Source organism: Pongo abelii, chromosome 2, assembly GCF_028885655.2.
Source record: "Pongo abelii isolate AG06213 chromosome 2, NHGRI_mPonAbe1-v2.0_pri, whole genome shotgun sequence".
NCBI lineage: Eukaryota > Metazoa > Chordata > Mammalia > Primates > Hominidae > Pongo > Pongo abelii.
Window position 1 is genome coordinate 106268234 of NC_085928.1, and position 12065 is coordinate 106280298.

The 12065-nt window shown below is 46.7% G+C and overlaps 1 protein-coding gene and 1 pseudogene across 5 annotated transcripts in view; one reads left to right on the forward strand and one right to left on the reverse strand.

The window, feature by feature from the left end:
* Positions 1-4485: 4485 nt before the first annotated feature.
* The window catches only part of CDC25A (cell division cycle 25A), a 31375-nt gene continuing 23795 nt past the window's right edge, over positions 4486-12065 (forward strand). For 2 of the 5 annotated variants that reach the window (XM_054550872.2, XM_002813801.6), the window contains exons 1-5: positions 4519-5152; positions 6103-6179; positions 8267-8309; positions 9131-9167; positions 9936-10037. In XM_054550872.2, the coding sequence (XP_054406847.1) occupies positions 4983-5152; positions 6103-6179; positions 8267-8309; positions 9131-9167; positions 9936-10037 (429 nt within the window). In that variant the 5' untranslated portion in view covers positions 4519-4982. Of the gene's footprint in view, positions 5153-6102; positions 6180-8266; positions 8310-9130; positions 9168-9935; positions 10038-12065 lie in introns of all 5 variants that reach the window. The other 3 variants (XM_009239075.4, XM_009239077.4, XM_009239076.4) reach the window with 3 other exon arrangements.
* Positions 11153-11735, reverse strand: LOC129058263 (NADH dehydrogenase [ubiquinone] 1 beta subcomplex subunit 1-like; annotated as a pseudogene).

Sequence of the window (12065 nt, forward strand, 5' to 3'; positions counted from 1 at the left end):
CCCAAAGTGCTGGGATTACAGGTGTGAGTCACTGTGCCTGGCCAGGAGTTTTACTGTGAAGGGAAGGAATGAATATAGTTGGAGGGGAAAGTGGCATCAAGGAAAGGCTTTTTATCACTAATAATAAACATTTCATTGAAATACACCATTCATACAGAACAGCAAACAAATCTTGAGTGTGTAGCTCAATGAATTTCCACAAGGTGAACACACTCAGGTAACCAGCACCCAGATCAAGAAACGGAAAGTGGCCAGGCGCAGTGGCTCATGCATATAATCCTAACACTTTGGGAGTCCAAGACGGGAGGATCGCTTGAGCTCGAGGGTTTGAGACCAGCCTGGGCATCATAGTTAGACTCCTGTCTCTAAAATTATATATATATTTTTTTCCGAGACAGAGTCTTGCTCTGTTGCCCAAGCTGGAGTACAATGGCATGATCTCAGCTCACTGTAACCTCTGCCTCCTGGGTTCAAAGGATTATCCTGCCTCAGCCTCCCAAGTAGCTGGGATTATAGGTGTGCGCCACCACACCCGGCTAATTTTTTGTATTTTTAGTAGAGATGGAGTTTCACCATGTTGGCCACACTGGTCTCGAACTCCTGACCTCATGATCCACCCACCTTGGCTTCCCAAAGTGCTGGGATTACAGGCGTGAGCCACCATGCCCAGCCAAAATAAAAAATAAAATTTTTGAATTAGCTAGGTTTATGGGTGCATGCCTGTAGTTCAGGCTACTCAGGAAGCTGAGGTGGGAGGATCACTTGAACCCAGAAGTTCGAGGCTGTAGTGAGCCATGATCATGTAACTGCACTCCAGCCTGGGCCACAGAGCAAGACTCTGTCTCAAAAAGTGAAAAATAAATAAGAAACAGAATGTGACCAGTTGCCAATATCCCCTTCATGGCCCCTTGCAGTCACCACCATCTTTCTGAAAGATAACTAGTACCATAACTAACTTTTTTTTTTTTTGAGACGGAGTCTCGCCCTGTCACCCAGGCTGGAGTGCAGTGGCTCAATCTCGGTTCACTGCAACCGCCACCTCCTGGGTTCAAGCAATTCTCATGCCTCAGCCTCCATAGTAGCTGGAATTACAGTTGTGTATGACCACACATGGCTAATTTTTGTGTATGTATGTATGTGTGTATATATATGTTTGTGTGTATTACATATGTATATATGTGTGTGTATATATATTTTATGTATATATACACATATATGTATATTATGTATATATATACACATATTATATATACATATATACATATATATGTATTTTTTTTTTTTAGTACAGACAGGGTTTCACCATGTTGGCCAGGCTGGTCTCGAACTCCTGGCCTCAAGTGATTCGCCTGCCTCAGCCTCCCAAAGTGCTGGGATTACAGGTGTGAGCCAGACCTAAACAGCATGTTCTCTTTTGTGTCTTCTTTCTTATGTTTGACATTGATGTGAGATTCACTCCTACTGTGGGTAGTGCTTCTGTCCTTTTCATCACTGTATAAAATAACTTTGTTCTATGTACCCATTTTATTGTTGATGGGCATTAGGGTTGCTTTCTGTTTGGAGCTAAAATGATTAACATGGCCATGAATATTTGTGTACGTGCATTTTGGCACACTTGAACTGTATTGTAGCTTCTGTGCCAACTTTTCCCTTCCCATGGCCTTCTGTGGCCACCTCCTCGCCTTCCTACAATGATTTCCATGGTTGCCCATGACCTCGTTCCAGCCACCTTCATTGACTCCTGGGTGCACCTCTGAACTATGGACTCGGCTACTCCCTTGTGGTTTCTTTCTCAGCCCCAGCTTTGCGGTCCTATCTCGCTACATCAAGTCCTCAATGCTGGTGCTCCCCAGATCCAGGGTCCTAAAAACCCTTTGTACATCCTCAATGGGCATTACCATCTTCATGCTAATCAACACCAAATCTGTCTCCTGACTACACCCCCCAGCCAGTCCACCAGCACAAAACTGAGCTCATCAAATTCCTCCAAGAAGTATCCCTCCAATTGTTGAAATGTTACATCCACCCAGGTACTTGAATCATTACCTAAGAATCATTCTAGCCTCCTCCCTTCCCTCTAGCCCCCTACAATCTTAACTCTCAATTATCAAAATCTGATGAGATCTACCTCCTTCAGGGCTCCCAGGATCATTCCCTTCCTTTGTCTCTGAGGCCCCCACCTTGCTTCAGAATCTCTCAGACTTTTGGGACAGCCCCGTCCTTTTTCCTCAGTCCTCCCCACTCTCCTCCACTGATCCACCCTAAAGCAAATCTGATCCGGTTATCACACACCCTCCACTGTCCACAGGATAAGGCCAAACTCTTCAGCAAGCTCCGATCCTTTCAAGAACTGTCCCTCACAGCCACTCCCATGTGCCCATTCTAGAACCGACTGGATCAACTCAGGAGTAGCTCCCGGCAAGTACGGCATTCCTCCTCACCTCCTGGCTGCCAAGGGCCCTTTCCTTAGAAAGCACTTCCCCCCAGCCCCAAGCTCCCCTTCTCCAGCAACCTTCACTTTTAGCTTTAATCTCCTTTAGGACGTGCCCCCCACCGTACTGCCTTCCCCAGTCCCCGCCCCTCCTCTAGGTGCCCACTGTCCCTCCACAAACCACAGCTATTGTCATGGTAATAATTCCATTATTAGAAGGCGCTTTATGCTCAGCGGACCAGAGCTCACTGAGAGCAGGGATTGTGGCATTATTTCAAGCACTGAATTTGTTCTAGTAATCCTTGAATAAACATATGTTGAATGAATGAATGCAGTAACAGGAATGATGAGCCAAGTTTTGTTTTGTTTTGTTTTGTTTTGAGACGGAGTCTCGCTCTGTCACCCAGGCTGGAATGCAGTGGCTCGGTCTTGGCTCACTGCAAGCTCCGCCTCCTGGGTTCAGCCATTCTTCTGCCTCAGCCTCCAGAGTAGCTGGGACTACAGGCACCTGCCACCACACCCGGCTAATTTTTTGTATTTTTAGTAGAGCCGGGGTTTCACCATGTTAGCCAGGATGGTCTCAATCTCCTGACCCCGTGATCCGCCGCCTTGGTCTCCCAAAGTGCTGGGATTACAGGCGTGAGCCACCGCGCCCGGCCTGTTGAGCCATGTATTAAACCATATAAAACACAGGAGGAGAGGAAAGTATTCAGAGATACGACAGGGAGAACTATTTGAAACAGTGGGACCAGAGACCATGTGAACTGTGCAGAGAGGCCTAAATAGCCTGGGGTTTCTGGAGGGAAGGGAGGTTCCTGGATGGTGGAGCACTGTTGCGCAGAAAAGGAGATGAATCCTGAGAGGGAGGTTCTTCACTGTGAAGGGTCTGGTGTTGGGGCCAAAGGTTTGGGGCTTCCACCTGTCCATCATGGCTTTTCAAACTGTAGGGGTTTTTTTGTTTTGTTTTGTTTTTTTTTTTGAGTAGGGGGCAGGAGGGTGTCTTACTTTGTTGCTCAGGCTGGTCTCAAATTCGTGGGCTCAGGCAATCCTCCCACCTCGCCTTCCCAAAGTGCTGGGATGATAGGCGTGAGCCATTACGCCCAGCAGTAGGTTGCAATTAAATCATGCATTTATGGCCCTCAAAATCCGTCTAGGAGCTGCCACAGGTGCAGGCGCTATAAAAGTAAATATGCCCACTTAGGAAATGGGGATAATTCCTATGTCACAGAGTTGTAAAGATTAAATGAATTAATACAGATTAACACACTGGGAACAGTGTCAAGTGCATAAGCATTATGTAAACTTTAGCTATTATTTGCTATTATTATATTTGCTGTTATTGCTCTCTAGGAGCTCCCAGGGGTCTAAGAAGTGGTGGGAAAGAAATAAATGATTCTAAGAGCATCCAATAAGGGCTAGAATGGAAGTGAGCAAAAAATGCTGAGGCCCACAGCACAGGTTGTACTGCGGGGTTCAAATCCCATGAGGCCAGCAGCACCCAGTGTCTGTGAGCCCTCCAGAGTTGGGCCATGGTTGTCCAGTCCAGTCCTGGGGGTCATTCCATTCCATCCTTCATTATAAACTGGGGCCTGGAGGCCCGGGGCGGAAGAAAGGGGTCCACAATACTGCACGGTTAGAGGCCGAGCCAAGGCTGGATCCGGCCAGACCTCCACAGGTCTTCGTTAGCCTCCACATTCCCGCAGGGTGTGGGGCGCCGGGCTGGGGGAGAGGTAGCGGAGGCCCAACGGGGCCGAATCTAACTGGACCACGGCTCGCGATGGGAACTACGCTTCCCAGCATGCGACGGGGCAAAGGGGCCTTTCAGCCGCGAGCAGCGCCTCGCAGGTTCTGCTGGGAGTTTTCATTGACCTCTGATCCCCCTCTCATTTTGATCCGCGCTCGTCTCCTCTGGGTTCCGCCCCCTTCTGAGAGCGGATGACCTGGCAGAGTCCCGCGAGCTGCTTTCTTCTTCCCCTCTCATTGGCCCAGCCTAGCTGCCATTCGGTTGTGAGGAGGAGAAGTTGCTTACTGATTGGTGGATTCCGTTTGGCGCCAACTAGGAAAGGGGGCGGGGCAGCAGCGGCCCCCACTGAGTCGCTATTACCGCGAAAGGCCGGCTTGGCCGCGACAAGCTGGGTAAGAGGTGGAGGTCGGCTCGGTTTTCTGCTACCCGGAGCTGGGCAAGCGGGTGGGAGAACAGCGAAGACAGCGTGAGCCTGGGCCGTTGCCTCGAGGCTCTCGCCCGCCTTCTCTTGCCGACCTGCCGCGTTTGTTTGGATTTAATCTTCAGGTTGCCGGCGCCCGCCCGCCCGCTGGCCTCGCGGCGTGAGAGGGAAGCACCCGTGCTTGTGGCTGGCGCCTGGAGGGTCCGCACACCCGCCCGGCCGCGCCGCTTGCCCGCGGCAGCCGCGTCCCTGAACCGCGGAGTCGTGTTTGTGTTTGACCCGCGGGCGCCGGTGGCGCGCTGCCGAGGCCGGTGTCGGTGGGGCGGGGCGGTCGCGGCGGAGGCGGAGGAAGAGGGAGCGAGAGGTCTGCGAGGCCGGGCGCCGCCATGGAACTGGGCCCGGAGCCCCCGCACCGCCGCCGCCTGCTCTTCGCCTGCAGCCCCCCTCCCGCGTCGCAGCCCGTCGTGAAGGCGCTATTTGGCGCTTCAGCCGCCGGGGGACTGTCGCCTGTCACCAACCTGACCGTCACTATGGACCAGCTGCAGGGGCTGGGCAGGTGAGGAGAGACCGGCGGGCGGTGCTCCAGGCCCCTGGCCTCGGCGTCGGCCTTGGGGAGATCAGGCCAGGAAACGGACCAGGAGAAGGGCGAGACCCGTCCGTCCGGGTTCGCCGCTCGGGGACAGCCGGGCTAGGGCCTGCCATGTGCACCCCCGCCCGGGCGGAATATTGGGCGGGAGAGGCCGTCCGGACCTCCCAGGGGAAGAGGTGGAGATCCTCGGGCCTAAGCCCGAGCCAGGCCCACCTTCACCCCTTTCGGATTGCTCCGTACTCTCCTTCTGTCTATCCTTGGAAGCTCTTTGGAATCTACCCCCGCGGGGAAAATCAGGCTGTGATTTGGTGTGATCTTTGTTCCTTCTCAACAAAGGACCATGGCATTTTCTTTCCTGGCGTTTATGTAAAATCATCTCAGTCCCTCGCCCCGTGCACATTCCTGATGTCTACTCTGCTGCTTTCCTAAGGCCAGGTCTTTTTACCCAACTTTCGGAAAGCTTCCTGGGCTTTTCCTGATAGCAAAAAATGCATCCCACGGTGTTTCCCTCGGAAGAGCTACTTTCCCTTCAATCTCTGGCATCCCGTTTGCTAAGCACATGTCTTGTGCGTTTCCCAACTTCTGCACAGCAGAAAGTGTCCTGTTCAACTTTCATCCCGACTCTGTCACGGTACTTAGAACACATGCTTTTATTTTAGGAAATACTCCAACATTTGCCATAGCCATCATAACCTGCAATGTGGTCCAAGGCCATGCCCACCCACTCCTTTTTTCTCCTTTGCCCAAGTGCTAATTGGGTGTTCAGAGTGGCAAAGTGGGATCTTTGCCACTTGTGGTGTGGCCTAGAAATGGTTTCTGGCAGCCTGGCTGCTTCTTAATCTCATGGCCTATCTCCTGCATGTGACCTTTTAATTATATCCTATAAATCATTCATGGTTTATTTCTGTTGGTTTCAGTGATTATGCGCAACCACTGGAGGTGAAGAACAACAGTAATCTGCAGAGAATGGGCTCCTCCGAGTCAACAGATTCAGGTATTTAAGTCTGCTGTGTGGGGAGCAATACTCTGAATTTCCTGAAACATGCCTTTTCACCCAGGAGGTTAGTTTTGGTGAGAACTTGAGGAAGTCATGGCATTGGGTGATAAACTTTTTTTTTTTTTTTTTTTTTTTTTGAGACAGAGTTTCGCTCTTGTTGCCCAAGCTGGAGTGCAATGGCATGATCTCAGCTCACTGTAACCTCCACCTCCCGGGTTCAAGTGATTCTCCTGCCTCAGCCTCCCGAGTAGCTGGGATTACAGGCATGCATCACCATGCCCTGCTAATTTTGTATTTTTTAGTAGAGACAGGGTTTCTTCATGTTGGTCAGGCTGGTCTCAAACTCCCAACCTCAGGTGATCCACCCACCTTGGCCTCCCAAAGTGCTGGGATTACAGGCGCGAGCCACCGCGCCCGGTGATAAACATTATTAGGAACAATACAAAGGAGCCCTTGTGGCTGTTTATGAAGAAAGGAAATAGGTTTCAAATGTCTGTAAGGAGGTGGTGTGTGCTTACCCTTGAAGGATGGGTAGTAAAGTATAATTCACCATACCACCGTAAGTGGCATTCAGGCAATCTTACTGGTTAAAATACAGGGTCAAATTATTGGAAGTACAGTGTCATGAAATCATTTCAGTGATGCTGCTATGGAGGAAATTGCCAGTGCATTTCATTCTTCATGAATTCATATTACTGCAGAGTTTATCTGTATTTGTACAGATAAGACCGTTGGGGCAAAGATCCTTTAGGTTAAAGGAACTGCAAGAGCAAAAGTCTTAAAATGTAATGTAGGCTTCTGTATGTAGAATGTAATTTAATATAGAACTGGGGATAGGATTATCACTTGTAGCAGTGTGGTGAGCAAGGGCTGTAACACCTCACTTTCCATAAGGCTACATAGACACATGAGCTATGGGTGGGTGGGTCTGCGTCGTCTGAGCTGGCATACAAGTAATGCTGAACAGTGTCTCCTTCACCCTGCTGCCTTTTGTGAGATGGACACCTTGGTGTCATTTTGTTAAAGGCAGCAAGTGCTTGCCTTGCATGTCATGACCAGTAGTTGTATTTTTCTTTTTCATTTTGAGACAAGGTCTCAACTCTGTCACCCAGGCAACCTCCGCCTCCCAGATTCAGAGAATTCTTCTGCCTCAGCTTCCCTAGTAGCTGGAATTACAGGTGTGGGCCACCATACCCAGCTAGTTTTTGTATTTTTAGTAGAGACGGGGTTTCACTATGTTGGCCAGGCTGGTCTCAAACTTCTGATCTCAGGTGATCCACCCACTTTGACCTCCCAAAGTGCTGAGATTACAGGGGTGAGCTACTGCACCTGGCCTTTTTTTTTTTTTTTTTTTTTGAGACAGGGTCTTGCTCTATTTCCCAGTCTTCAGACTGGAGTACAGTGGCACAATCAGGGTTCACTGTAGCTTCAACTTTCCGAGCTCAAGTGAACCTCCCACTCCAGCCTCCCCAAGTAGCTGGGACTATAGGCACGTGCCACCACACCCAACTAATTGTCTTTGAATTTTGGTAGAGACAAGTCTCGCTATGTTGCCCCAGGCTTGTTTTGAACTTCTGGCCTGAAACCATCCGCCTATCTCAGCCTCCCAAAGTATTGGAATTACAGGTGTGAGCCACTGTGCCCGGCCAGTAGTTGTATTTTTCAAACCCCATATGATTTGACAAGATAAAATGTTTAAAAACTATGCCAAGAAAATCTGGTACCTATTGTTTCTGTGGTTGGAACTCACAGAAAGTTATCTGGGTCACCTCTATCTGAATAACCAAACAATCATGATATGAATCAGTTTCATTCACCCTCTTCTCAAATCCTGTTTCCCTTGATGTTATTTGCAAATAGGAGAAAAAACAGTAAATACACTATGAAAATATTAAGACTTGTACAAACATGACATTTTTGACAATCTAATAGACGTAACATCAATTCTGGCAAAAGTACAAGCCATGAATATTTGTTGCCACTTAAATAAAGACCCAGGTACTTTCTTTAGTGTTTTAACTTTGACGACAAAATGGTGTTTTTTGTATTATTTCTTGAGAGTTTTTTTTTTTTTTTCCCCATAGGTTTCTGTCTAGATTCTCCTGGGCCATTGGACAGTAAAGAAAAGTACGTATTCACTGCTTTCAAATGTTTATACGTAGAAAAAAACGTGTCTAAACTTAAATACCTTATTTAAATGAAGTTCTTCATACACTGGACTGGAGCCCTGGATTTAGCTGTCCCTAGAAACACTCTGGAATCTCAAGAATGAATAGTTTGTGTCAGCAATTTTCAGAACTTTTTCTCCTTTATTTTAGCTATAATTTTGGTGTTCTGTTTGGGTCTTACCCAAACCCTTACTCTGTACTCTGACATCATAGCCTTATGAGAACATGTGGGTTTTTTTTGTTTTGTTTTGTTTTTTGTTTGTTTTTGAGGCAGAGTCTCACTCTGCCACCCAGGCTAGAGTGCAGTGGCTCACTGCAACCTCTACCTCCCAGGTTCAACCAATTCTCCTGCCTCAGCCTCCCAAGTAGCTGGGACTATAGGCGTGCACCACCACACCTGGTTAATTTTTGTATTTTTAGTAGACACAAGGTTTCATCGTGTTGACCACGCCAGGAGTTCGAGACTCCTGACCTAGTGATACACCCTCCTCGGCCTCCCGTAGTGCCCGTAGTGCTGGGATTACATGTGTGAGCCACCGCGCCCAGCCGAATGTGTGTATTTTAAGAAAAGACATGGGTTTGTTTTTTTCACCTAGAAGTCTAGTGTTGGGGGTGCTCCTGGGAACCTGACAGCTTCAGAAATTTATTCTCCCATCTCTTGCTGAAAATGGGAGTCTGTGACTATACCCCCAAGCTGCAGGCTAAACACTATCTCTCTGCTAATATGAATACCTCTTTATTTGTTTTATTCTCATTATTTACCTTCTGATCTCATTACAGCCTTGAAAATCCCATGAGAAGAATACATTCCCTATCTGTAAGTTAGTTCCTTGTTTATTTTGAGCTAATACCTGTTATCTGTTCCTTAGCTACCAGCATGACCTTGATAGGAGACTTAATTTAGAGAGTAAAAACTGCTTTTCTTTAATCTCTTTTGAGACAAGGTCTTGCTGTGTCACCCAGGCTGGAGTGCAGTGGCAAAATCTTGGCTCACTGCAACCTCTGCTTCCCTGGGTCAAGTGATCCTCCCACCTCAACTTCCAGAGGAGCTGGGACTATATATAGGTGCACACCATCACACCCGGCTGATTTTTGTATTTTTTGTAGAGATGGGGGTCTCACTCTGTTGCTCAGGCTGGTTTCAAACTCCTGCCTCAGCCTCCCAAAGTGCTAGGATTACAGGCAAGAGCCACTATTCCCAGCCTTTCCTTAGTCTCATAAGTACTCAAGATGTTCGGTCTGGAGGAATTTCTCCTCCATCTCTAACAGAGCTTTATTAAACCAGGAAAGGTTCTTTTATGCAAATGTTATTTGGGGATTGATTTGGCACTGTAATCCCTGTTGAGGGGGACACTGTAGACCTTGTGAGGTTAGCTGTAAACCCATGGAATGGAAACTTCTATCCTATGTCCTGGCTGTGTCCTGGCAAGGTGGATTCCTGGCCACATTTACTGGTTACCTACTGCAGTGTGTGAGGAGCTAGCCTACCCCCTATTCAACTCCCCCTTTTTTTCTTTTGAGAACTGAATTTTCCACTGAAATTTTATTTGTGTGCCTTAATTATTTTCTTTTTTTACTTTGATAGCAGAAGCTGTTGGGATGTAGTCCAGCTCTGAAGAGGAGCCATTCTGATTCTCTTGACCATGACATCTTTCAGCTCATCGACCCAGATGAGAACAAGGAAAATGTGAGTGTGACTTCAATGTACTAACCTGAGGCAGAGATGAAACCCACAGGCTGTCAGTGGCTTAGAAGTGGCTGGGCTGCTTTCTGGGAGACTAAACTTGGCCATTATGTGTAGTCTTTGGAGTCAGAGAAATCTGGGTTTGGATCTTGCTTACTAGCTGTGTGATGTTGGCAAATTCTTCTCTTTTTAGTCTTCTTTGTTCTTCTGTAAAATAGGAGTAGTAATACCTTTTAGGGATGTTGTGGCAATAAGTAAGATTATGAAGTATTGAAAATGCTGCCTGACAGGCAGGAGTTGCTCAGATGGTAGCTCACAGGAGTAATTACATGTACAAATAGTGTTTGTCTGGAAGGCTCTGCCCAGGCTGTCCTTGCCTCTGCTCTGACCTTGAAATGAATTGTAAGCTTAGGAAAAGGCTCTTTGGCAGTATTTGTAAGAACAGGGTCAACAAGTTCTAGAGAATCTCAGAGTAACTGAAATGGTGGCTTGGAAGGTGAATTTGTGGTTATCTACCCTGAATGAGCCTGGCTTTTTTATTCTTTTAGACATTGCACAGAGTAGGCATCCAAAACAGTTGTAATTTTTTCAGCCTTCTCTCTACTGTATTTCTATATATTTACTTTCTCCCCTTTTCCATTCCTGCTGAAATGCCACAGTTCAAAATCCTTACAATCTTCAGGTTAATGTGAAACCCACTGCGTCCATGAACTCTTCTTGATGATTTCTTTATCAACTTGGGAACTGTCATGAGAAAGAATATGGAAATGAGTTCCAGCCTTGAGTGCTTGGAGCAGTGTATCAGCCTCTAGTGCTTTTTACCAGGGCAAAGCTGTACTGATGCCTGGTTTTCCCCCGAAATGGCTTCTCTCAGGGTTGCTTGTCTGGAGCTTTGTTTTAAAGAGAAAACAGCATAGGTGGTGGTTAAAGAGCTCTCACTCTGGAGTTGTCCTGTTTTACTTCAATATTTTGGGCACATTCCTTAACCTGCAAGGTCTGGTTTTCTCACCTGTAAAATCGGGACAATCAGGTTGTATTTGATGGTTAAAAAGTTAATGCGCAGAAAGTACTTAGTACTGTGTTGGCATAGAAATCACTGTAATATTAGCCATTACTGCTTTTCTTTTTTTTTTTTTTTTTTGATCACGTTTTTATTTCTCTCAGAACTTTAAAATGTGAACATTCTATAATTCAGCCAGTCTTTACTTCCAGGTAACTTCTTCACTGGATCGCAATTCCCTTTTAAATAACATGCTCTTGTTCCGGAAGGTAGCCGTTCATCATTCTTTCTGTCTAAATAACATCCAGTGACAAATCCCATAGGGACAAGAACATGAACCCAGTGGTCTCACACAATCTGAAGTAAGTTCACCATGATAGCTGCAGCCTCAGTGCCGACAGCGACCCCGAGACCAAGGGCAACGGGGAACTCAGCCATCTGCGCCAGTGCTAGCCATTACTGCTTTTAACACTTAATTATGAGTTCTTAAGTGAATATTTTAGGGCAAGGGACCTGTGAGTGCTTTCATTCCATAAAGTGGAATCATACAATATGTATTCTGTCATATCTGGCTTTAAAAAACATTATGCTTGTAAGAATCGTCCACGTTGTGTAAACCAGTAGGGCTTTTTTTTTTTTTTTTTTTTTTCATTGCTTTTAGTATAGAATAGAATAATTTTGAGTAGAAAAAATTATCTCCAGTTGGTAGGAAGAGGTGGAAAATATGAAGCCCTGAAACAGATGGACCTAGATGGAAAATTCTGACAACTATTCACAGGCAATTATATTAGATTTTATTTATTTTTGCTTTAGATTTCAGAAAGTTTGTGATTTAGCTTATTCATCGTGTTTTGTATATTTGGCAGATACTTGTAGGAATACAGTATGACAAGAAAAAGATGTTACTTTAGAAGTTAGCTGTTGACAAAGGCTTGGAAATTCTTAGTTACACAGATCCATTGTTGGAATTAGGTGAAACTTTAATTCGGAGGCAGAAAGGCGATCAGTGCCCACTTCCTTGCCTCTCACCC